Below are 27,958 nucleotides of genomic sequence, written 5' to 3' on the forward strand. Positions count from 1 at the left end.
TCCAGCAATTTCATGCTCCATGCCATAGCTTAAAAAAAACCCCCAAAAAACCAAAAAAACCAAACCAAAACAAAACCAGAAAAGAAGCAACAAAGAAACAAAGACGGACTACAGAAAAAGAATAATGGAACAAACAAGTCTTTAAATACCAGAGACATGTATTTTGCTGAAACAGTTGTCAACTGGTTGTTAGTTAAAAGGTGTAACAGTTCATTCTTTCAGCTCACTTTTAAAGGAGCCAAAGGGGGTAGAAGGACTTGGCATTACTCCTATTCCTCTTCCTTTCTCCCATTATCCAATACAGAAGCAATAAGAAAGCATTTGTTCAATGGTTGTATCAGGAATGGCCCTAATGGCCTACCACTCCTCTTATGCATTCAGGTAGTCTACAGATAAAGTTTGGAACAATTCAAATCTTGTTTAAGCCCTTGCTTTCCAAAAGGCCTGTATCTCCTAGCTGCTATTACTACACCACATCAAACTGATAGCTTCACACGAGAACCCTTCCTCAGCCCACCGAACTGGATGCAGTAGCCTGTCATTCTTCCACTATTAACCAACTTTCCAGTGCTCTTTCTGAAAGTCAGTAGCTATTTAGTCCATAACATAAGTCTGTTATGCCTTACTGTTCCTTCAGGTACACCTACCACTATCACAGCCTGTTTATGTGTGTGCTTCCTCTCCACAGAATTCAGTAAAGTGACCTAAACTACCCTGGTTATAAGTGCTTGTGTATCTTCTTCACAGCTTCCTGGAGGTCAACAGGTCTTTTTTGACCTCCTCCTCCATGATTGGAAAACAGCAAAGCAATATGAAGATTATGTTTCCAATATAAAATAAGAGTTGTAACCACTTTCCAAGGTTAAGTAGCTTCATCTATTTGACCACCTTTCCTTACTTCACATGGTTTTTATCCTCTCACCCTTTATTTTTGCAGGGGACAGGGATGGACACATTATTCATGACAAGGAATGCAATGTTCTTGTATAACTCCATAGCACATTTTCTATTTTATTACCTGTTCTTTTCCAAATAATTATCAAAATTCAGTCTGCTTGTTCCCTACCAAATATCAATACCACATTTTTGTAATACAACCTACAGTGACTTCAAGATCTTTCTGGAGTGCTAATAGCTCATTTGGGGTCCTTATTGTATCTCGTTTGGTTTTCATCAATTATTAACTCATGGGAGGACCGTCCCATTCTATGAGACCATAGTTTCTTTAACAGGCTGATTAAGGACCTTGATAATCAAGGTTTTTTGTTGTTACTTTTAAGAAATCCAAGGACATCATGCTGATTAGATAACCCTTATCCACGTGGTTGTTGACTCTTTCAAAGCATGACTTTGAAAAGACATAACTTCATAACTTCCCTTTTTCCCCTCCCTCTAGAAATACCTTGTTAACTTCTGCCCATTATCACATTTATCCATATGTCTACTACTTCTTTGTTATGCAGTCAACTGATTTGCCCAACACAAGTCTGACTTACTCATCTGCAGTTATCCAAGTCATTCAAAAATTGGTGCAGGGCATGTTGCTTTCTATCCTTCCGGTACTATATGAATTATACATACACTGAGTTAGTAGGACACAAATACTATTGCTAGGTCCTTTAAGAATTCACAGGTAGATAATTCTCTGGCCACAATGACTTCTAACCTTTCACGTTATCAATTTTTTCCCAAGACCACAACTGCTAGCAATACTTCAATAGGACAACTTAATAAAGAACAGTATTGCCGTAAAACTTTCCCTAATCATCGTGATCATGTATCTACTCTTCAGATGTACTCAGAGACTTCATTCTTCTGGTATGTTTAAAAAGAACTTTTTATGTGATTGTATAGTTTCTTTAAAACTTTTACGCAGTCAAAGACAAATGCAAAAATCTTGCACTTGTGATAGTGTAACTTCAGGCAACAGCAGAGGTCAGCCAGGGTTTGAGTGGTTAGGAAGCAGACGTGCAGAAAAGGACCCAGGGATCCAGGTAGACAACAAGTTGAATGTGATCCAGAAGTACACCCCTAGGCTCAGGAAGACTTAACCACATCCTGGGCTGCATTTGGAACAGTATGGCAATCAATTATTATTTCCCTTTACTCCAACATTCTTAAACCTGTACCTTGATTATTCTCTTCAGTTTTGGGGCTCAGAGTGCAAGAAAAGCATTAATGAACAGGAGAGAGTCCAGCAGAAAGACACTAATATTGCCAGGGTACTAAAGCATATGATGTATAAGGAGAAGCTGGTGTGTGCAGCCTCCGGAAGAGAAGATTAATGTGGAGCAAGTGTTATTATTTGTGGAAATCTTACCGCTGCCTTCAACTATCAAACGGAGAGTTATAGAGATGACAGAGGACACAAAAAAGGAAAAGAGGCAACAGTCACAAGTTGCTGCACAGCAAATTCCAACCAGACATGAGGAAATAAAAAAATCACAGTAAGATAAAGCGCAGCAACAGGTTGTGTAGGAGGTTCCCTGGAGATACACAGAAAAATTCAACTACTGAAGGTTTTGTGCTTTGAAGCTGGCTCTGCTTTGTTTGTAAGGTTAGATTAGATGGCCTCCAGCATCTGTATATTATTAATTCAATTCTATGAATACAAATAGGTATCTTGCAGCTAAAACATCTGTGTGAAGAGTACATACCATTTAAAGTTTTTAATTACATTAACACTGCTTGTAGTGATGTGCCACAGTTAATTCATACAACGGAACCAACTTGGCTCTATACAGGATCTGCAAGGTGTGTCTGTCTCTATAGAACAAACGGATGGGCAAGGAAATGCAAATGTAACTGAGAACAGCAACATACACTTCACAGTTCGAAGCAAAGTCAATCTATAAAAGACATCATACTAAACAGGAAAGAGCATAACTGCTCAACAGTAGGAAAAAAAAAGAAATAAATAAGGGAGGTATTTTGTTTAAGAAAGGGTATTTTCAATTTGTCTCTGCCCATGTGCATCCTCCTGTTTTCTCATTTATCTGTTCTGCAAACATTTTTTTCATATCCACCTGCATTTTTCATCAAAGGCTCATAGTGCTCTGGTTTCATAGTGCATGTGCATTTTCTGTTTGTTTTTTAAGCATACAAGCAGAAGTAATTCTATTAACTTAGCTTTGCAAGTGACTGACAGCTCAGTTTCTCAAAGGAATTTTACTAATAATTTGTTAATTACTGTTATTCTTACAGCAATCACTGCAATCCAAATAATCCTGTACTTTGTGGCCAACATATGGTGTGCATAGTAGCATGCAAAAATTAAACCACAAGTTTGCAAACAACTTCCCTGGCACCAGCTCTTCTTCCTTTTCAAAACAAACACATTATTAATACTGCTAGTTCCTGACACTTCTTTTTTTTCTTCTTCTCCTAAAGATTTCAAAAAATCATGGGAAAAGGCCATGTAAAGCAGGAAAAAAATATACAGAAATACATAACTTCTGCTTCAATTCTCAGTCTCCCAAACACTAGTTTGGGAGACTAGTCTTAGCAACTTATAAGCAATCATTAAACCTAAAGGGAAGTGGAACTTCATCACCATGAAATTCCGGAATGCCTCCAAACAGAAGATAATGATACAGATGCGATCAAGCAGTAATGCTGTATAAAACTTGCCCAGCAAGACCAGCAGCACCTTTTAACAAAATCTATTATTTATCTGCCTACGAACAGTTTCAGGTAAGCGCTCTCTTAATTCAGAGTATGTGGTAAATAGCCTTCTTTGGTTATTGATTGCATTTAGGGGAGAACTCTTTAACTGGGCCTTTGCTTACATATGAAAACAAACTCAAAAGAGTTTTGCCAAAAGGAAAGATTCTCTTGCAGAATTTTAGCACTAAGACAGACTAGCAATACAGCCCATTATGAACATCTTAAATGACTTGAGATGTCACAGCAAAACACACAGTACATCTAAAATTAGGGAAAGGAGCACCCCCTGCAGACAAAGCAGTAGATCTCTCTAAAAGTTGACTGCTCCAGTTCATGAAACAGTAGTGACTTTTGTATTTCAAATCAAAGAGGTTGGGCTGAGGTACTCCTTGCCTCAGGAGCAGAAATCTCATTCATCTTCTGGTGTAATCTGTATATATGTTTTCTTTACTTGCCAGAAAGACCAACAGAAGTGACACAACAACAACAGGAAACAGAAAAACAAGTCAGTTTCCTGATAACACAGTTTCAAACAGAGACTCATCAGTCTGTCTTCTAGCATAGAAGCAATATTGTATATGGTGGAACTGGATTTGGTAAAAAGTTCATTTTGCAAGCACCTTCTTGATTATTACGACCCCCAAAAGAATATGCACAATGAGAAGAGAGTGGTTTGTCAGAATGTGAAGTAACTCCTACCCTCTCCTACAACAATCTCAACCAACCTCCATCCAGCAGACCAGTTTGTAAGTAAATACGTGATCAAAGGTTAGCAGTTGAGCAAAGGGTTATTTTAAGAAAAGCCTAAAGAAAACTAACCTTGCAGATGACATTTTGCAGTACAACTGCTTATAACCACTCTTACGAACTCTACAAACATTTTCTCTTAATTACATAAGCTTTGAAATTGATGGTTTTAACAGAGCAGTTGGTATATAGCTTAACAAAAGCTATATAACTCGAAGGCAGCAATATTATTAAGCCAGTCTGAATACAGTTCAAATATGACTTAGGCTCTCAAAAAGATATCAGTGCTATCAACAACCTGATAAACTCATAACTAAGAGGGTATCAGTTGAAGAGCCCAATGGGTCTGTTTCAGGAGACTGAAAAAGACCAGTGAAACCTTCCATGAACAAGATTTAATGAAGTGACACAGACAGAAGATTCCACTGCGATTGTCACTCTGAGAAGGCCCAGTGCCATCTGGAATACTGCAATCCTTATTTTGGGAATTTAAAAAAACAAGTTCATAGGAATAGAATTTATACAAAGTCAGAGTACCTGTACTGCTTGAGATGCAAATGACTGATATATGATCACATGAAAATTACAATTATCTGGAAAATGTTGTAGATTCAGTTTTGGCAGTCTTCCATATGTGGATTTTTGTTGTTGTTGTTGTCTAAAGAGATAGCAGGAGAAGAATAGGGAATTCTACACCAACACCACTAGCAAAATTCCATACTGTCACCATTTTGTAAAGCAAATACAGACAAAGCTAATTCCAGCTCCAAACCTGTCCATCAAACCAACTGCTTACAATAGACAAAACCCTGAATAACAAAATGCAAACTAAAACTAGTCTTTAAGTGCAGCTGAGAGCTCAGTATGCTATTAGCAGTACCTTCCTCCCTAGTAAATTAAGAGCAAAGCATCTGCATCTCCTGCAAACAGAAAGGTAAACTATAGTTAGAAATAATTCAGAACTGGAGGTTTATAGAAGCTTTCCAACTTCTTTTTTTTAAAATTCTGTTCAAGGCAATACATTTGTTTCCAGTATGAAAAAAATATACATATACAAAATGCAAGACTTACAAGATGAGCTACATCTAAACCATCTGTCATTAATCATAATTACCATTCTATCCATTTTTTGGGTTTCTGTCAATAAAGCTGACAGCAATATGCCTCAGAGCATTTTATCCCACGCACTTGAAAGTTTCAGTTGCCCACTTTCACACGGCTTCTCTGCTACCACAGAAACTTCCACAGCTAATAGGAAATCAAATGCCAAGCAATTCCCTCAAAACTGTTAACAGTGTTTTCAGTGCATTTTGCTTTACAAAACCAACCCTAAATCACTAAGCTTGAACCCTTGCTTTCTTCCACATATAAGAGGAGCCTTGAAGACATAGCTAAGATCAAAACATTAGTTTAAAGGTGCCATTTAAAGTGCCTTTTATCCAGGCCACATCACCTAGGAGAAGAATCACTCTTTACCACAACAGCATCAATTTGATTAGATTATCAGATTACATAAATATGCAGAATATGTATAAAAGCATATGTATAAGAGTATGTATAAACAAAGAATATGTATAAAAGTTATGATTCTTATCATCCTTAGATATGACTAGTAAATTGTGTAGTGTGCCTTTAGAATTTTAAGAAGTCTTTTTAGACTTTTCCAAATACCATTCCTATTTGCAACAGTTTTACTTCTTGAGCTTGACTTTAGATAATAATAATAATTGCTTGGAATTACCTCACCTGCAATAATACACAAGCATTTCATAACCGATGTACAGACATCTGTTTGCTGAAGTATGAATCATGGGCTTTGAAATAGATCTCTACTTCTGTTCCAGAGGAACAATTCCACTCACTGCCAAAAATCAGGAAGAGTTTGATTTTGCAAATAGAATTAACAATAACATTACACTGCAGAAGTTTCTTGTCACATAAATAAAAAGAACAAGATAATCTTACAGTTAGGCATTGTTGAAATGTTAGAGTCTCAATACACCGTAAAAATGTACATATTTGACCTCAATTTTTTTCTATTACCAAATCTGAAATAAAAACAAAACTGAAGTTCTTTATGTCCATAAAATGTGAAACCATAGTTTAAAGTGTAAGAGATGAAAGGAGCTAAAGACATCTTCTAACAAATATTTTCTGGTCACACACCAATAGTGCCATCTACTGGCATGACAGAAGATCCAAATTTTCTTTCTCAGTAATTTTAAAATTAATTTAAGAGCTTTAATTTCAATACAATATCAATACAATATTAAATATCATCAGTTATCTTTTCCCTTGCACTCATCTGAAACAGATAATTTCTTATTCAACGGTGTTCTATCTAACACTTATACATCAACACTAATTTGACTATAACAAGGGACCAGAAAGTGGCAGTTTTCTTCAAAATGCAACCTCCCTGAACAGCAAACTTGTAAGTCTCTAAAATTCATTGCCTAGTAACTATTAGAAGACACAAACTCATAAGGAAGTTTTCCTGGTTCAGTGACTATTCAAAATTCTTTCCATCCCTCCAACCCACACGTATTTTCTAATCCTCAAAATTAATTCTCATTATAATTATCACTCAAAGTCCATCTTCAGAGTGAATTTTAGCAATTTCACGTTTAAGCTGTTAGCTAGTGGATACACCAAAACAACGCTAGGAATCAACACATTTTATTTTTTTTTAATCCCAGAATGGAAAGAAACTAAAACAAGAGGTAAACTATCCAAATGAGATTATCCTTCCCTCGTAACCAAGGTATGCAAGAAGTAAACAATTACCATCAACTTGGAATTTTACTCCACAATTAAACTGCTCCCTTACTCTGCCTTTGATAAAGCAATGTTTTCTTTTTATGATTGCCAGAAAAGCAATAGAGTTATAAATCACAATTTGGGTGCCCTTACATTCTTTCACCACTTGACCTTTGAAATTTTTATAAATGTTCCTTCTGATTAAAATTTGAGGGTTTACTAGGATCGATTTAGGCACAATTTCTACAAAACACATTACTGAATCTAGGGTAACAAGCAAAAGAAAGGGCCCTGTGTAGTGATGTTCTCAGCAACTGAGGCACTAGGGAAAAACTGCAACTGGATTTTTTGGAACAAGCCAAGGAAACTCACAACTGCTTCCAATGGGATTTAGCATTCCTCCACAATGTCACAATTGAAGCTGACAGTAAATACAACGGCGCAGGGCATGTGGCAGATATTAAAACCAAGCAGCTTCATGAGATTTCATCAGTGAGAGGACACCTGGATATACAGCTACCTTTTGCTGTGCATGCTAACTGACTCACAAAGCTACATTTTAAAACCATCTGGCATTGCTCAGGATCTCCTGAAACAAAAATCCTCGCTTCTCACTCTCTGCACATTACATTGCTACTTCTGTCCTGTACAGCTGTATCAGAAAATCATCTTCCTGGTTACCAAGTACACCAAACCTTCCACAGTCAGACTTGTACCAAACCACTCTAGACCAAATCTGGGCATTTATGCCACTTAAACCCTACCAGACTACAGACTCAGCAGACATTGCACTTAACAGGAAAGCTGCACTAAGATGTAAATGTCATACCCCATGTCCTTTCAGAAGTTAGAGCTTTTCAGCAGCACCACCTCAGAGCCAAACACACTGAAAATCTGCATTACCTAAGTTTCCTCATGTAAGGACTGGCACATACTCAAACAGGAAACAAATTTATCTCAAACATACATATTTGCATCAAGAAGAAAAGCTAACTAGATAGTATTTTTTCCTGAAATGTTTGTAAGATCTAGGAATTAATACAGCCTTATATCAAATGGGTTGATAGAAATGGTGTGTTGCTTCACTGATGCTTTCCCAAGATTCAGCTGTAAGAATTAGCATTCTAGACTAAATTCTCTGTATTGATGTAACAAAAGCAGGCAGAGAGAAGATACTTCTCTGGTGAGCAGTGCTAATGGCATCAACTTAATATAAGGGAATACCTGCATCTTGCTCGAGCAGCCCCATGGAACACTGTTTCTTCAGGGCTAAATACGCTGTTACACTCCACTAATGGAAATGCACAGGGGTATCAGAGAACAACAGGTGAATTTACACTCAACCTATTTTGGCGGTTGCACGAACACTGGAGGAAGTACAACCTTCCAGCTCATTTAAACCACATATAAAGACTGTTACCCTCTTATTCCACACTAAAGATGTTTTTGAAGAAAGACTTTTTTAGAGCATTTTCTAGAATGGTATTTTTTATGTCCGTGACCAATTTAGTCAAAATTACATGCATTACAAATTATAAACTTTTTTTTTTTTTTTTTTACTATTTTCTTAAATAAAGTCACTCTCTGTTTAAAAACAAAAATCCTAATCTGGAGTTCATGGTTGAGACCAGTCTCTCCAAACTGAATTAGACTGAAGTAAAAAATCTGTCTAGGTTGGCAATCTGTTTCTGGCAGTTCATATTAGCGGATAATCAGGAAATACATGTAAGGACAGGACTTGCATATAGAGATAATTCCCTAACACATCCTCTCTCTCCCAGATTCTACAGCTTTAGGACTTTTTGAGCAAGATTATGTGCAACATAACTTCAACATCACAAGACGATTGATACCCCCTTTTCATTATTTATCTAAGAAACAACAGCTACATACCCTAACAAAACTCAGTCTAAAAATGACCTATTCGCGGTTCCCAGACTTCTGCCAGTCCAGACTGAAAATTTACAGAAGTCCATTCACAGGCTATTCTGTGCAGCAGAAGCTGTTCAGGCTGTAAGAGCTGTTGCATAATAACTTGTTTTGGCCAGAAGGATCAACCTTTGCTTATCTTTCATAGTTGATTCATATACTTACTACTTAGTCCCGTACTCACCTTATAGACCTTTGGTGACACGTTACAGAACCCTTTTAAGAAAAATATTCTGCTCTCTTTCTCCCAAATCACGTTTTTGCACGCATGTTCTTATAACCCAGCTGATAAGTAATTTTTTGTCCTCTACTACTCCCGTAATACCTTTACTTCTCTGATGCCTCCTTTCACACCTAGCTGGCAACATGTGGAAAATGAAGCAAGTTCTCCCAACTTCGTTGTTGAGGTGGCATTCTTAATTTGCTATATCTCTCAAAGTTGCTGGAATGCACCCTCCAATATTATTAATCCAATGACCTCGAGTGCTGTGAAACTGTAAAGGGAATGAACTTCAACAAGTAGTCAGATTCTTGCATTAGCAGATTGGGCTAAGCAAACCACTCAACTGACACAGTAAGGAGATTTGATCCCATATCAATAATGCAACGTATTCTCAAACTTTTAGTTTGATTGCCTCGCAATTTCCAGAAAAGACTTCTTCCTTTTAAGAAACACAAATTTGAAGGAGGGATCGGGGGGAGTAAAAAACCACTTTTAATGATGACCACGAGAGAAGAATAGAAACATTCTTTCCTGACATCCTTCAATTCATCCTAAGAAGTACACCGGATAAACTGCTACCCTGTAGAAAACTGACTCTGTGTTTTTATCTATTGCTATGGACTGAATCCTCTTCATTTTGAAATAACGAGAAATTTAGCACAAATCTAGCAAGACATCAGAGGACTAGACTTTTTGATATCATGAGAATGGCAGGATGTGCGGTTCCAGTAAAAGGACCTTGGACAGGTTATACAGAAGTATGTTTTTAATGAGTGTAAGGCGTGATAGCCCAGGACAGTGAGAATGATACCTCGGGTCAGAAAACTGCCCCCATATGTATGATGTGTGAATGTTGGGCCTGGGCGTGTGCATGAGTGGGTCAGAATGCCGCCCACAAGATATGCATGGGAACATGACTGAAAACAGTCACAACGTGAGTGTAGTATGTTTGGAATAATATTTTTTTGAAAAAACATCCTGTCTAACCTCTTGGTCCAGGCCTGTATCTGTAAACCTGTAAATTGAGAACTGTTAACAAAAGTCAGCTCAGCTCTGCCTGGCTCTGCTCTCGCTGCTAACAAGAACTCTGTGTCTGTGCGTCTCTGTCTGTGTATGCATTGTTCCTCATCACCACAGATACAATGGTATGTAAAGCAGACAGCTACTTTTTGAAAGCACCTAGTACTTTTGTATGGAGTAGTCACATCTAAAATTGCAACATTTAAAGTCTGGACAAACACCTAAACATTATTAAAAAGTGGCAAAAGAAAATAAGTACTACTTTAGTGAATTAATTCTGATGCATATCTGAATATTTTAGTGACAAAATATGTTATTTTAAGCTCTGATTAAGACAACAGAGCCCGCATATAAAACACAAACAAGTTAGAGGCAAGAAATGTAAAACAATCGAGACAAGAGAAACAGTTTCTTCTCAATATTAAGAATTAGCTGCAGTCCATTAACTTTACAAAACTCCCTTAACAGCAGTAAGGTGCAAAAATTAACTGAGGATAGCTTAGTTTGCATGTTTTATTCATGGTGGTATTCATAGAGAATAAAACCGGAGGAGTTGCAAGCCTACAATAAACTATTTAATCACTTGAATTTATTTGAGAAATTCTACAAGCAATGAAATGGCCTCTGTTTTGCCCAGTTCTACTTTAAGAGCTACATAATAATGGAAGATTCACATTTCCAATTCTTGCTGTCTAGACTGCGCTGTTTTGACTAGTTCACCACTGACTGTAACAAGGTCTAGACACAGATGCTACGTGGGTGTAAAATGTCCCAGACAAAAACATCTGTTTTATTGCCCACAGAGGGTAGGGAAAATGCTATAGCTCTTAAGGATCAGGTAATCTACCCGCACACTTTTTTTGTCCAGGAGCGTGTGACACATGGATCAGTTAATAAGTGGATCAGTTATTCAACTCTTAGTGCCTTCTCCATCAAGTACATTATGGCAGATTAATCAGACAGCCCCCTTTTGTAAAGCAATGTATATTTTTAGACAAAAGAAGGTCAAAGAGAGAGGCTATTGAGATTCCATTGAAATACTTGATGTACCTAGAAAAATTGTTAGTTAAATTGATGGTGACAGAAATTAGAAGTTCTGCAAGTTGCGAAAATAAATTCTTGCAGGGGTTTCCTGAAATGGTATATAAAAGACTAGAGCAAGAATACTAATGGAGTTCACCTGAACTGGACTACAGGTTAATCTGGGAGCACTAGTGTAATCCAACAATGCATAAAGACCATAGATTTGTCAACAGTGAGGTTTACAAGAACATCAGACAAGTAGGTGACTCTGACCTAATAAATTTCACCCTACTTAGTATAGCCTATCAAAGCACACCATCTGTCACACACAGGAATAAACCAGACCATCCTCATTTGGAAGCAATAAAGGAAAAGGGCCATTTCACCAAAATCTGTTGTGAGACGGCTGTGAACGAAATGTGACCTTGCACAGAAAAATTACTGATAGCTCCATACAAATACCACTGATGCTTCACTTGAAGTCATATATACTACTTTTGGTCACTGTTCATTAAAGTTGATGAAAGCAATCAAACAGGCTCAAAGAACGACCCTAAGGAAAATCCAGAGGACAAAGAGCTCATCTGATGAGGAATCTAGGAAACAATAGCCAGTTGGCCTGTCAAACTAAAGATTGTTAAAGATACACAATTGTTATTTATAAAGAGTAGGTAAACACACTGGAGAAAACTATTAGGCTGAAAAATAACACTGCCACCAGCAAAATGCATGAACTGGCAAAATACGCTTAACTGAAAGTCAGAGAGTAGTTCTACATTCTCACTATGGAAACAGCCTTCCCCTAAGAATACAGGGAACATGAATCTAATTTTCACATACAGCAAAACCAGTTTACAGAACAGGTTATATCATATAGCTGTCTGGAACTGCAGGCGACTGGAACTTAGTGGTGCTCCTGTTTTTTCTCCCCAACTATGCTATTGTAAAGTACAGCACACAACTCCCCAGATGTTTAGATATTCTCAGGTTTTGAGCTTATATATTGAATTCAAGCTTATAGCCTGTGTTTTATTAAATTGCTTGATTACATTGCACTATCATACATGCACAGCCATTATTTGCAAGTCCCAAACAGTTATGCTCAAAATATTATTTCAGATAGGCTTGCACTAGTGTGGATGCACTATCATAAAAACTGTCGTAACCCATTTTAAAGTGCTACACTCCTGCATTTTCCCCATTTGGTAAAATACAGGGCCCCAAAAGATGTTTTAGACCATCCTGGCCTTTATACTTAAAAACAAGCTATACTAAGAGAAGATCACATATGGGATGACAAACCATCACTGAACTTCGCATGCCATTTAGAGACAATGATAAACCACAGAAAATCTCCAGTTTGCTTGCTGATTATATAAGATATAATTTAAGAAAAGCTTTACAAAAAAACTATGCTAAGAAAGCAGGTTAAAGCCAGTAATAAGCATAACTAAAAACGAAGAAATGGAGAGTCTTACTAAAAATTGTGTTCTTACCTTTTCCAGGACTTAGGTTTTGGTCTATGAACACCTTAAGCTCTCCATTGGCTTCAATTAGTCCAGCCTGTTAAAGAAAGCAACTTTTATTAAATTTACAAAGACAGACAGACTTTTATTGTTAAAGATGACAGAAATCATACCAGAAGTCTCTGCTGCTACTGCTCACATTTTGTCACAAACCTGCCACTATGTAATGGCACTGTTTGTGGCATAGTATTTGCCAAACATTAAATTCTTGATTTAACAACTAACATATTCTTAAAACACAAGCAGAAAAAGTTTACAACCGCCTTGCTATTTTGTGTCCTAAGCTCTTACAGTATACATGTACTGTTTTAACAGACAGCTCAATAGCCTTCTAGTTAAAACCACTGACACTTTCGACTACACCTTTCTCTGTGTAGATACTCTTTACCCACCACAGAAGTTAACATTATAGCAAAAAAAGCATAAGTGGTAGAGTGCCTTGAGCCATTTTAATCCGACAAAAAGGCATTAAGAAGAAACACCTTGAGCTTTTCAATTAAGTATTTTTAAAGATAAGAATATAAAGGTCTAAAGTGAAAGAGCTATAGGATTATATACAAGTTTATAATCACCATCCTTTGAGAAAGCTCACAGTATAAGTTGGTTTTTTTTTTTTTTTAAATACTATTAATTTTTGGATAGAAAACACTCCATGCAGTAATTCCTTGGTATCTCCAGACAAAACAGTTCTGAAAAAAAAACCAAACACGGGACACAAAGACTGTTTCCATTTAGAAGGAACAGCAAGAAAGTCAACACTTGTACTTAACCATAATTTAGCATGTGGTGTCAGAGAGGCTGAAAAGTCCCTCGCTGCATTTTGTGCATAGCCAGTATTTGCAGGCTACTGCAAATCTTCAAGAGACGATGAAGTGGTTTGCTTTCAGCCAGCAGCAAAGCTTTTCCTTGAGAAACCTACCTGAAGAGCCCTACATATGATGTGCCAGAAGTTCAGCAAACCGAGCCACTAGAGGATGCTGTGGTGCTTTTACTATACAGGTGTATGACAGCAATGATTTCCTAAGACAGACAGGGAACTTGAAAAAACGGGAGACTTTCTCTCCTCAGTGAAAGGGGAGGGGAGAAAAGAAGATGACCGAGCACTGGGGACAGGCTGGCGAGTAAGCAGAAGAGAAATTTTGCTATGGGAAGCATAAAGAGCAGTGGCCTGTAATAGTATGGCAGCAATGAGGACCTGGTGACACAAAGAAAGCTTAAATGAGGGAACAATGGAACTGATGGGTAGAATGAAGAGCCTGGGGTAGTTCTGTCCTCCATTCTCCTAATTTTCACCCCAAAAGTAATAAAATAGCATTGTTTTAGGGAGACTGCATCAACTTACCAGAATACAAATGCTGCCTGTTCTTCATCTTGCCCACAGTAGGGATTCAAAGTTCCACTTGCACAAATGACAGCTGTACTGCCCTATTCCCAGACACCAGAGCTTCTTATAAGCCTAACTCTTCATCACACTTACTGCATAATTCAAAAGGGCAACACACTATATCAGGTAAGGTATACTTATCAACATGAAATCAGTATCATGTACAAAGATATTCTTAGAGCTACAAAGATGTTACCAGAGCTACATTCTATGGCAATATGACATTCCAGAACACTGGAACCCTACGTGTTATACAAAGATGAATTTTTAGGTAAGTGTTACATTATACTCCCATTCCACCTCAATTTCACAACAGGAGTGTTAAACCACACAGAAAGTGCAGTCTCATTCTCATAATTTCTTTAAATGCACTACTTCATTTCCTATTCAACAGTAGAAAGAAGGGGTTCATACTTAAGGCTTCCTGCAAATTCTCTTTTCTATGAGAATCAAATAAATACCAATGAGACTAGGAAGACATTTAATATATTGATTAGTGGACTGCCAAGAAAATGTCTGGTTTAATCTGTAATGCCTTTCATTTTACAGCATGGGAATTTAATAATTTTTATTCAATCCATACATCAGTTTAATATGCAAAAGCAAACTTGCATCGAGTTCACATCAGTAACAGTCATAATCCAAACCCAAATATTTAAGCTGTGATAATCAACAAATTGAAGTATTAAATGCAAACATTATTTCAGAAATTAGCAAGTTAGACAACTCAGTAATCAATTACTTATTGGTCTCTTCCTATTTTTTTAAACCAGAATGGTCTGCAATACAACCATTTCTATTAATTCATCTTATCCTTAAGTATTCAATCAACCACCTTATCTTAGCATCAAATAATCTCATTATATTCAAGTTTTCTTCTATATAATTAAACTACACAGTGAAGAATATTAATATAACTAACAGGCAACTCCAAAAATCGCAATCTAATCTAGCATTACAAAGCATCAAGTTAGTGCTACATGCCCTGGTCCATGCTTTTGTGTGACTAAAATTACACAAATCACTAAGATGAAGAACATTTGGGAAAAACACTGCATTTAATCAAAAATTTGGGAAAACTCAGAGAATGGCAACTACTGAACAAGAAGAATCCCCTCAGGAACCACGACACCGACAAGGAGTACAGCAGTTGCACCACCTTCCCATTCCAGTGTCTTACTGAAGGCTCAGCTCTAGTAGTTAAAATGACTGGTAAACATTCAACTCATTCATAAGAGCATGCCTAGGAAATACTCCAAGAAAACTACCTGGAAAGAATACTACCAAATCTCACAGAAAACAGCACCTCCAGCTGCTATTACTCATCATGAAAACTGATTTCTAGAGAAAATTCTGTGACTCCAGCCTCAGTATGCTCTTCATGCTTCTAGATACACTATTTAATTCTAAAGTTATCAAAATTTATCACTAGTTTTGAGTCTCCTCAAAGTCACACATATGAGCTTTTGGCAAAACAGAACTGAAAAGCAAAACTTCCATCTCATACAAAATTCTGGTGTCTTTGTTCTAAAAGGGAAATACTAGGCAAAAAAATCTCTCAGTATGCATTTCAAAGAAATTGTAACTCTTTGTCAAGCCAGATTATTTTGGAGGAGGGACCAGGATTACTTCTCCATAACCTATCTAGCACAGTGCAGGGCCCAAAAGAAACAGAGGAAAATGTGACCATAGCTTCCTTTAGGTATATCATAGTTACACATTCACAATGAACAAACAAACAAACAAAAAGCAACACCACATCAACAGAAAGAGAAAAGCAGAACAGCAAGTACCTGAATTTTCTCAATGGAAAACTAACCATCTGCCAAGGAAGGTTTAGATATCAAGGAAATTCTATTTTCTGATGGGAAAATACATATAGTTTTCAGGCCTTATCAAGCTACTTGTAACAAGGTATTTTAATTTTTTTTTTCCAGCTGATAATGTAATTTTTTCATATTCCGCATTTTCTTATCTTGATTCTCGAATTTCAAGTTCATTACTTCCTTCGATGATAATACCAGGGCTGCTTGAAATAATATCATGCTCTTAATATTCTATTCTGAAAGCTTTATAAGTTTGTGCAATTTCACAATTTAGCATTGCTTTCCTCTTCAAAGAGACATTTTGGCTATGTATTCTTCTCTATGGCTACATAAACTCCTAGTGTCCTAAACAGGCAACAGATACACCCTTTATACTTTACACATTTCAACAAAATCAACGATGATTTAAAAAAACACCTTGTGACACTCAACATAGCATCTAAAATGTCAGAAACTAAGATCTCCTTTTCACAGATCAGAGGAAGGTTAAAAACCACTGGACAAATTAGTAAATCTGGTAATTTTAACTGTGGAAGTTATACTGGAGTAGAGACTCCAACCATAATCAAGGCTTTGTCTTATCATATCATTCGGAATGCTTAAGAAATCAAGTGACAGGCTAAACATATCAAAAATTCAACTGAAGTTAGCATTGGCCTGCTATGAGATAACCATCAATCATAAGGACTGGGAAGTCTATTTTTGTTTTCTTTACAAGTAAAAGCTGAAAAGCACTTTTAAGTGCCCTCAGCCTGAAAAATCAGTAAATTGGGAAATATCTTTTTGTCAGGACTAAAGTTAATATGAAACAAAATTTGTTAAAAATGCAGTGAATTTCACTTATTAAAAAAAAATCTCTTAGTGCAGACTATTAACGAATAATTTTGTATATAACAAGTTAATATTTGTGGTCTCTGACATTATGCACTAGAAACTCATCACCCTTACAATAAAAGTACTATTTCTTCCACAGCTTTCCAGATTTGCAACTCAATTTCTTAATAAAAATTGGCATAAAACTATTCACTAAACCTTTAAACTAAACAGAAAATATTCAGGCTGAATTTGTACTGCAGTACAAGGAACCTATAAAAGCACAACCAAGAAGTTTGACTAAAACGAGACTGAACAAGTACACATGCTATGTCTGTCAGCTTTAACCGGAAAGTAAGGTCCCTCCAACACTCCAAGATAAGTAAACACAGGGAACACAAGAGTGTTTTCGTGCCACAGCAATATCTCTTCTATCTTGCTTTTACGTAATGAGCCCATTTTAAATATACTCCCTGAAAAAGAGCTGAAAGAACAGCAAAAAGGGTAGAGATAAATGAAAACAGAGGTATTTGTTAAAAGGTATTTCTCAGAATAGAAATTTTCAATTGCTAATAGTGGATTAAGTCCCTTAGATTGAGGCACAGAGCTGCGCCTGAAACAAGAGAAAGGGATGCAAAATATACAACACTGGTTAAAGAACAGGAGTTGGCATGGGACATGTAGAAAAACAAGCAGACAATTTCGGGACTGGCTGGGAAAAAGTGAGCTAGAATATCAGATGGAAGACGGCAGATTAAGAGTTGAGGTCGAGAAACTGGGAGTCACTGGAAAAGTACGGGCAACAGAACTGATGAAAACCTAAAAGAGCCTTAACAGGACAAGGAGATTGGATCCTGTGAGGAGAAGAAAAAAGGAACTGCGAAAGTAAATACAATCTAGTCTAAACTATGATTGAAGGTAAATAAACTGGGACTCAGACTGAGAAATCCAAAACAAATCTGGTAAGTAGTAGTAAAGACGGGACCAGAAAATGGAGAAATTGGGAAGGAAAAGTATTCCCGTTAGAGTACATTTATTCCCTCCCAGAGCTTGTCAACGGCCGGGAGGATGCCTCTGTTGTCGAGGGGCATTTGCAAAGCCTGCTAGCAAAGAGCCACATATCTTGTGCAAACTGCACCTAACTTGATCCACACAGCATGACAATCCCCTAGTCATTTTACTGCTTAAGAGTAGGCAATAAATGTAAAGGCCCTATGCCATGCGATTTTACTATGCCCCACTTCACTGACAATGTAGGGTTATTTTGTTTGCCTTATTTTAATATCAGTAAGCAGCAAACACACACAACAGAAAATTAGCATAGCTACAAAGTGGATAAAAGCTTATAACCAGAAACAACGCTACTTAAACAACCTTAATTCTTCTTTCACCCCTATCCATACGCAAATGTAATTTGTAACAAGATCATAATACATGATTTTTCCCATTGGACTCAGTTCATTCAGGGACCAGAGCAAACATGCTCTGGGAATGAATCATCATGTTAATATAGGATGGTATTTTTACAGGACATCCAATTCATTTTTCACAGAAATGAAAACACAATTAAGATAAGAAGTAGAGAATTGCAGGAAAGAAAAGAAAGCTCTTAAATTTAAAACACTTGAATTTCATTTTGCAAATGAAGTCAGTAAGAACTATTCCTTGCTGTATAAACAGAAAAGAACTTTTAAAGCCAGGCTACAGGAGTCTGATCCTGCAAAATTCTCAGATGGGTTATTTTAATTTCTTCTGAAAGATACCATACCACATCTTCAGTTCATGGCAGCATCTTCAAGATCAATGTGTTTGTCAATCACTCAGCAATGAGCTATACCATAGAAATGAGCTTTCCAAAAAGTACATTGAATTATTAACACCTTAACTAGCAAGGCATAGTCAAAGCACTAGATATTAAAGACCTGGATCACACAGAATTGTGAAGATAAAAACTAAATACAGATTAGTCGCTCAGTTAAGCATTGTTCATCTTTGGCCTGAATGTAGGCTCCACTGACACTGCACACATATTGGATGCTGCGTATATACAGAATGTCATCTGAGGTGGTCTTATTGCTGAATGTCAAGACCATTTGCTTTCTTGGATGTTTCTTCTAAATAGAACAACGCATCTAAAATTCAGCAAAAACTGAATCATAGATGAAGAATGAGTCAAATAGTGGTCCAGTCTAAGGAGTCACACAGACAAAAAATACCACAGGAGTTTAAATTATACTGGGATGTTTCTTACAATAATTCAATTGCCCAAGTGATACAATCTCGGCAAAATTTAAAGCTGATATTCCCCAAAACTAACTGTGAAGCTGTAAGAATGAAGCAAAACTGATTTCAAGATTCCTAGGCTGAGTAGGACCGAAGCACTGGTTTGCCACTTGGACCCCATGGACTAAATTGGAAAATAGAATCATTGTTTGTGTCCTCCTAGACTAAATACTCATACACAGAGAGGTACAAGCAGCAGCCACTTCCACAACTAGCTCCTGGTGCCATTCTAGATTTGACCTAAATAGGCTTTTGTTTTTCTAGCCAAATCAAATCTTTAGAGCAGTTTGTTCAACAGCATCTTAACCATGGCAGAAATCAACAAGTAATGTTAAACAGGACTCCTTCCAAAACCATTTGTCTCACAAGCCTCCTTATCAGTGTATTGTAAGGCTACAGCAGCCCATAACATAATTTTCAGGCTAGTCTGTGTAACTATTAATGTAATAGTGGGATGCTTAGCAAACATTGATGTAACGCAACACAAGTAGCCAGCAGCATTTTTGGGGATATGGACCACTGTCAATCTTTAAAATCAAGTTGTCTGCTATCTAAGAACCACTTCAGCATAGAGAATGTTTATCAGAGATTGGTCCATTTTTCTTCCCACTTCTTATTAGCCACAATAAATCTCCATTAAGTGATATCCATGCAAGCAAACGCAAACACTAAAATGAGCGGTCCCTAGTGTAACTTAACTTATAAAAGCTGTATTTTTGTTTAGCATGTTGTCAGTGCACTGTATTTACTCAGTAATACTACAAATATGTATCTATATAAAGCCACTACCATTAAATGAGACACACAATTAATAAAGAAGTTTAACACTCGAAAGCTACAGGAAAATGCTTTAGTTACACAAATAAATTGGCAAGGTGACAGGCAACTTCTGAGCTGCTATTTTCTGCCCTATAAATACAAACCAATATACAAAAAAAAGGAAACTCTTATTGTGTATTTGTCATGGAAAAAGAAGAGCTTAAAGATCAATTTCCTTCTGCCTTCTTCTAAAAAGCATATTTAAAAAAATGTTAACACCACTCGAAATCCCAGACTGAGATGCCTTTTTAGAAGACCTAATTTCATATTATTTGATCTTCAGCTTGCAAACTTCTGAACACATTAGAACTCACTAAAGGCAAACAGAAATAGATCAAGCTATTGAGAAGTCACTGAACTAAGATGCTATCAAAAAAGGTGCATGAACCACTTGAGATCTACCAAAGACTTCACTTCCGTAGTCTGTCTCACTAAAATTCCCAGTACATAACCAAAAATAAACATAAAAGGAGAAACACATGCTGATATTTTTTTTAAAGTCTAAAAAATGTTTTGAAGGCTTTTCAATACTTTCTAGACATTGAAAGTGCATCATGTAAAAAAAGATCCAAAATACACCTTCTTCCTACTACCATTAGGCTCTTTTTTTTTTCATTCCATCCCAAACGTAACTTTTTCAGACCACAAAGACTTGCTCAAGATTGATGTAGAAGCACCACATGAAAGCTATTAAAAAGTACAACTTTTGTGGTGTTCTGGCAAAATTACTATACATATGCACAGATCTACTTCTTTCCCCAAATCTAGCAGACCTATTGACCTATCCAATAAAGTTGTTGTAAGAAACTAGTTTGCTGTGTGGTATTTTTTTTTCAAATTATCCTTTGATCAAAATATTTATTAAGTAATACTATGAAATAAATTCATTGAATTAAACTACATACCTGAATGTATCCTGAATACTCAATTAAAATGAAATATCAAACTTAATTCCTCCATCTCTAGATCTCTTAGACAGTATTGTCAGATCAGGTGTTGAACTTTGTGCAGGAAGAACTTCTTACATGGTGTCCTCAGATTTACACATGTGCACAAAGCTTCCTTTGCAAAGTTAGATACATGGGCCACAGCTACTACTGAATGAGATTAATAAAAGCACCATGAAATATGGAAGAGATACGGTAAGTTTTATGTAAACTAAAGATCAAGAGAAAAATCCCTCATAAAGTAATTCAAGCAAAAGACAACAGTAGACCAAAAAAAAAAAAATTTAAAAAATCTAACTTTAGAACCAGTGGTTCTAAAGCAAATGCCACTGTCAGCAACATATGAAACAGTAAAATGCATGAGCTTTCCAGACAAAGAGCTCTCAAGATATTTTAGTCTGTGAAAAATTCTGAAGGCTAGCAGTGTTGTGTCAGTTTAAAATGTTTGTGGAACACCAGATCCGTTTTCTACTGCACGTTCTTCAAGAACAATTATTTTTTTAAATGTCTTAAAACAGTCCATGCAATGGTGAACAACTGAAACAATAAGCAACGGCTACTATCTAGAGTATTTCATTTATGTATTTAGCATATTTCAATATATGTAATTTTTGAAATCAGAAGGAATCTTACTCATTCCTTTTGTCTAGTTCCCTTTCTCCTCAGTACTCGCTGTAACACCATGCACTGGACTATTCCCTCTACTAGACCCAGCTCCTGCAAGTGACTCCTGCTGCTTCTCTTCTGTTTATAGACTGTCTTAAAGAGCCGCAAGCTTCTCTTTTCTTTACGGCTGTCTGAGGGGCCTCGGAAGTTCATTTCCAACAGAAATGAGAGGAGAACCAGGGTCATATCACAAGTTGGATCTTCAGCTGCACTATAGAAACCGCTAATTTAGACAAGGAAAGTATATTAACCATTATTACTAAAAAGTATTTATCGGCTTAATTTACAGATCATTCTAATATATAGCTAAACATAGAAGTGGCCAGCAAGTAGTCCTCATTCTTATACTGGGAATTGGAAGACAAAAAAATTAAGAAATTTACTTTCTTGCTACAGTAATTGGCACTCTTTGTATGCTGCATGCTGCCTAGTTTTAAGCATGCCAAGGAAGGACAGGTCATCATTTCACTTAGGGAACTGGCCCCACTAAACCATTAATCCCATGAAGGCAGTGAGCAGCACAAGTCAGCCGAGGACCTTGGTGCATATGTTTGGCTCCTCCAACTCCTGCCTGGAAGGTGCCACATCTGTAAGTGGAAGAGTTTACAGTAGACTCAGCAAAGTCTTAGAGGACAACACTGATTAAACAGAAAGAGGAATACTGGCTATGCTGGAGTTTCTGGAGGTTCTCTGCATGCGATGACTATCTGTGTCTCAGACCAAGAAACTTCCCATATGGCACGAACATACGTGTCAAACTGTATCCAGCTGTACTGATCTCAACTTGTCATTCAGCCTCTGACAAGCTCCCAAGGTACACAAGTACTTGAGATCCTGCAACTGGCGTTCTCTCATCCAAACGTTTTTTCAATTGTTTCTTTAAATTACACAAAAAGTAAAGTCTAGTAACTAAGATCTTCTGAACTGAATGTGATATTCCACGGCCAATCTGCCTGATCCTGTTAGAATTGCTTATCAGCTCTGCACAATGCTCACTTACATAAAACCAAAACTGGCTATGCTCATTACTATTACCAGATCACACTGGAAAACGAGTTTGCTCCTTCCTTCCCCTTTATATTTATGGCATTCCAGATCCTATACCCTTTATATAATAGCTTTCAAAAAAATAAACTGATATATCTACAGATACTTCAGCCTTCACAAGCTAGTAATTCTCTTTTTCCATTATTATTTTGCAGCTTACCCAGCTATAACAGTACTTGTGATTATGCTCTTTAAGTCCACCTGCAAGTTCTTAATTAAGGTGCTACACATTAATGTGTCCTAATTGCTGACCGCTGCCAGTGAAATGAAATTATTTTGTAAAAACAAAAACAAAACAAAAAAATCAATGCATTGTTACTTATTTTCTCCTTCTTGTACACTCTGAAAAGCATTAGAGCGATACATTTTGAAGTAATATTTAACAGAATTTAGGCTTGTGTCTAATAGCTCATAAGCATTATCTTGCCAGCTTACCTGATCAGTACTTTTGTAATTATTTAATCCTTTATAAAAAACATTTGAGTTTGCCAGTATTCTCCATTGTGCTCCCTACTTGTTCAATTATCCAGTAGAGTCTCTGTCTGCAAAGTTATACAAGTATTTGACTTTCCAAACAGGTCTTTTCAAACTATATTTTTTATAAAGAGGTATCAGAAGAAGAGCTGGAAGTGAGCAACAGAAGGAAAAGAGAAGCGCCCTCCTGCAGCAGGTGGGAGGAGGGGTTAAGTAGGAGCATGTTATCTTGTGGCGCCCTGGCCCAGGGCTGCGGCTTCCCTGTCACCAGAGCCAGTGCTGGCCCCAGCAGCAGCAAGCAGGACAGGACGCCCAGCGAGCCCGCGTTCCCAGGCTGGATGGAGCACACTGACGCACTCTTGGCCACGTAAATGCCACCAGCAGCCCAGACTCAGCATGGTAGCAGCACAAGACCTTACCACAGTTTAGCCATCTCAGCTCTGCTGAGAAAAAGGGAAGGAAGGGGTGGGAGCACTCATCAGCTATGCCATCTTCTTCACCACTACATCTCACAGGCAGTTACTGCATTTCATAGGTGACATGGCAGAACCACAAGCCATTAATCACAGCAATATTTCCATGTCAGAATGTTTAAATCTACAGCATTACAGGCCTTCAAAGATTCAATGCTCAGAAACTTGGCAATACTGTCTCTGTCACGATTAATTCCACTGTTTCACTACAAAAAATAACTTGGAATTTGGACAAAAAATGTGCAAATCATTCTCTTCCCTTCTGAAAATCAAAAAGGTTTTCACCAACTAGCATCTGTATTTTCTAACATTAAATCAAACCTAGTAGGATCCATAATCAGAGTTGGAAATTTAAAATTTCCCAGCATTCCCTACACATTTTAGACATCGTGTAATGGTGGATATGTAAGAGTCTGCAAAAAGGTAAGCAGTTCATCTTTCTTCCCTGAGGCAGGATTAAGTATGTGTAGAGGTTTTTAAGAACAGGTTAGACAATCCTTCAATTAGGATTTTATACCTTTTCTAGCTACCCTGTTCCGGTGCTCAAGTACACTTAAAATTGTACCTAAAACCTGACTTAGATTTTCATTTTTCCAAACATAGCTTACTAATTCTTGTAACAAAGATACTGAAAACAATTTATTTTTCTATCTGTAGCACCTTCTACCATTTCTGAAATTTATTATCATGTATGTTATTCCCCCCTTAACCACTGTCTTTTCTAGAATAAGCTAGGTCTTTCAAAAATTAGGTTCTTTCTGAAATGTTTTATTCTCATTCTGCTCCTTTAGATCTTCTAGGATATTCATCTGTATTTCCAGGTGCTAGCATTTCTTCACTTAGTTGATCTCCCAAAATCTAATATTAAACACACTTTAGTATCTCAATTACTTCAAACTGCTTCATCTCCTAGTCTAACATTTCTCTTTCATTTTCTTCCCGCTTATATGGCCTTTCATTCCCTGAACTCTGCTATCTGTAACATACTTGGCCACCCTTATCTCTTCCAGGCAAGCTTTAAGTGACTACGTATTTCTGGTTGCTTCTCCACACATTATGTTTTTCACTTGCTGCCAAATTACTGAAACTCTCTACAGTATTAATTTGTTAAGCCAATCACTATTTCATGGAAATTCTCACTATTTAAAAACTACAACAGCCCATACTAGATTGCAACCTGCTGTTTACAAATTTGAATTGTATCTCTTTTCTTTAGCTTGCATGCTGTTGTTTTGGGGGGCTCTAATTTGAATACAGAGTGGTATCTTGTCCTGTTTTCAATAAGGGAATGTGAAAGCCCAATTATATTAGGTATTAACAGTGAATTACATCTTCAATGCAGAATGATTGAAATTTTGTTTTTTTAAAGTACTGGAATAGGTAAAGAGCAAACACGATTCAAGAGGTAGGCCACAGACTCAAAACCACTAACCTTAACATCAATGGTAATGGAAGTCTATGATGAAAGTCCCCAAAGCCTGTTTTTACAGACACTAACTAGCATCTTTTGGTAGCCAAGAGACAAAAAAACGAACAAATATGGACACTGAACCATCTTCACTTCTTTGAATATATGCTACCTCCTTGAACACAAGAAAGGCAATGCCAGTTGACAACGTTAGTCAATGACAACCCTGTCATCTGAACAGTATTTGCTGGGGTTTTTTAAATTCAATTCAAAGCCAAGCTGGTTTAGTTTTCAGCGTGAATATGCATAATGCCAATGGCCCAAGTGCTTTTATAAGCATGGTGAATTCTTAAGATTAATTACTCTGAAAAAATGGCTGCAGATCTGAAGCTGTTTTATGCTGTTACATCCACAGGGAGACATAGCCTAGGCTTGATGTACAATGTAGATATAGTAAGTTTCACATATTCATTAATGACAGCTATTATAAAGCATGACCTGGTTTGCTTTTGTTAACAAAACCAAAAATATTCTATGAGCTATGCTTCCACACACAGTGTGCTACAAACATACTTACATCTTTTGCCATGTTACCAAAGACTAGAAATCGGTCCTCTTAAAATCTTGACGGCTGCAGGACACAGAGACAACGACGCTATTTTCTAGAAAGCAAGCAAAGACATCATCAGCTATAAAAATGAAAAGAGGGAAAGTTGTTACAACTGGAGTTATTCAATACCACAAAATGCAATTTACTTTTTTTTAAAAAAAGCGGTTTAAAAAGTTTTCTGTCATCACCAATTCAGGCCCTAATCCCCCTTCCCCCCCGCCCCACCCGCTCAGGGCCGTGAGCTCTCCCTTGGCGGGAGCGCCCTTCCCCCAGCCCGTCCCCGATCGCGGCGGGGCAGCGGGCAGCCCACGCCGGGCCGGTCCCTGTCCAGCTGCGCCCCTTGCAACACCGCAGAGCAGGGCGCGGGGAGAAGCGGCGAGGGAAGAGATCCCTCCCTTGGCCTCCTCCTCCCCACCCCCATTTCCAGCAGCTGGCACAAGTAGGCCTCGGGGACCAGCTCCCCACCGGGGCCTTGCAACCCCCCCCCCCCTTCTCCTCCTCGCAGGCGGGCGGGCCTCGGTTGCACCGAGAGGCACAGACTGGCAGTCGCCACCGCGCCTCGGGCACCCAGCGCCCACCCGCCCCCCGACCAGGGCCTCACCGCCCGGGGAAAGCCCTAAGCCCCGCGCCGCCTCCCCTCGGCAGCGAGGGGCCACGCTAATCGCCTCAGAGGCGGCGGGGGCACGACGAAGGGGGGGACGCGCCCGCGCGTCAGGCGGCACCGCCGGCGATCAGGGGGAAGTGGCGGCGGGGGAAGCGGGTCCACCCCGGCCCCAGCCCCCTCGCCCCGCCGGCGGCAGCAGCGCCCCGCGGCGCACTCCCACCCCCCCCGCCTTCCTCCATCCTATCCCTCCCGCCGCTCCCCATCCTCCTCCCACCGCAGGCCGGCCCGGGCTGCCCGCACCTGAGCGGCCGAAGGCAAAGAGAGCCGGCTCCATCCCCCGCCGCCGCCCCCAGACAGGGACCCGGAGCGCGGAGCGGGAGCACCCCCCGCCCGCCGCCGCGCTGCTGCGGAGGCGCCCGACTGCACATGTGCGGCGGCGCGCGCGGGCCTGGCGAGCCCGGCGGGAGGGGGCAGGGGAGGAGGGAGCCGGCGCGGGGGGAGGCGGCGGGAGAGCAACGGCCCCAACGGCAGCTCGGGCGGGGTGGGGGGAGGGGAAGGGGCCGTCAGGGACCGCCCCCCTCCCCGCGCTCCGGGGCGGAGGGTGCGGGGGGAAGGGGGCTCGCCCGGCGGGCTGTCACTTCCCAGCCCGCCTCTGCGCCCGCCGGTCGCCAGCCTGGCGGGCTCCCGCCCAGCCGCCCTCGCTGGCCGCCCGGCCTTGCCCGCCCGCCCGCGGCCCCGCACACCTGCCCGCCGCCGCTGCCCCGGCCCGCGCCCCGACCGAGGGGCCCGCGCCGGGGGACGGGGGGTGTGAAGAGGCGGCGGGGGGCGGGCGGGCGCGCGGGCAGCGGCCCCTACGCGGGCCCCGCGCGCGCGCGACCCCGCCGCTCTTTCCTCTTTTTTTTTTTTTTTTTTCCTCCCCCGTTGGCAGGGAAAAAAAAAAAAATTGAAACTTACACTTTTGTGCGTCCCACCGGCGTGACGCTGCGCGCTGACGTCACGGGGGTGTAGCGTGCCTTGCACGGGCACACGCGGAGCGGGCTAAGCCAACCGCCCGCCGCTCCATGGGCGGAGGGAGCATGCGCGGGATTTTCGCGCCTTCCGACTCCCCGCCCTGCGGCGCTGGCGGCGAGCGCGCGGGAAGCTTCGGCGCGAGATTGCTCTTCGGCCCCCGGCTGCCGCCGCCGAGCACGTGGTCGGCGGCGCGCGGGCGCGAGCCGCTTCCCGCGCAGCGGCGTGAGAGGGCGGGAAGGCGCCGGGATCCTCCGCGCCCTGGTGGCTGCGGGACACGGGCCCGCGCCTCGGCCTCGCCGCCGCGGGGAGCGCCGCCCTGCTCGGCCTCGCCGCCGGCCGGCCCGCCTTGCGGCAGAGGAGCGAGCCCGAGCCGTTGGTGCCCTTGCCGCTGAGCGGGGCTTCTGGGGGCGCGGGTGCTGGCGGGGCAGGGCGGTGCGGTTCGTTGCCACAACATCCTGCCGGTGCTTCCTCCTCACGTTTTGTCCAGCCGTTACTTGAGCAAGCTCGCTTGCAGTGATCCGTGCTAAAACTAGGATTTTTTAGTAATCCAAGTGAAAGTTTTCTGCTAGGCGGCTGCTGCTCTGAAGCTTGAATTAGGCCAGACCTGCACTCAAAAATTCGGCACTCAACGGTTTGTGACACCTCCCGTCTGTGAAACCTGTGCATACGCTAGCTGCATACAGCAGCCACCCAAATGGT

General features: G+C 39.8%; 1 protein-coding gene across 4 annotated transcripts in view; it reads right to left on the bottom strand.

The window, feature by feature from the left end:
- TFDP1 (transcription factor Dp-1) overlaps positions 1-27,302 on the bottom strand; it is a 46,150-nt gene extending 18,848 nt beyond the window's left edge. For 2 of the 4 annotated variants that reach the window (XM_065627082.1, XM_065627079.1), the window contains exons 1-3: positions 26,549-26,659; positions 25,612-25,696; positions 12,865-12,931 (exon numbers count right to left, since the gene is read on the bottom strand). In XM_065627082.1, coding sequence (XP_065483154.1) covers positions 12,865-12,931; positions 25,612-25,623 — 79 coding nt within the window. In that variant the 5' untranslated portion in view covers positions 25,624-25,696; positions 26,549-26,659. Of the gene's footprint in view, positions 1-12,864; positions 12,932-25,611; positions 25,697-25,790; positions 25,812-26,548; positions 26,660-27,202 lie in introns of those variants that run through there. The other 2 variants (XM_065627080.1, XM_065627081.1) reach the window with 2 other exon arrangements.
- Positions 27,303-27,958: the final 656 nt, after the last annotated feature.

Source organism: Caloenas nicobarica, chromosome 1 (genome assembly GCF_036013445.1).
Source record: "Caloenas nicobarica isolate bCalNic1 chromosome 1, bCalNic1.hap1, whole genome shotgun sequence".
NCBI lineage: Eukaryota > Metazoa > Chordata > Aves > Columbiformes > Columbidae > Caloenas > Caloenas nicobarica.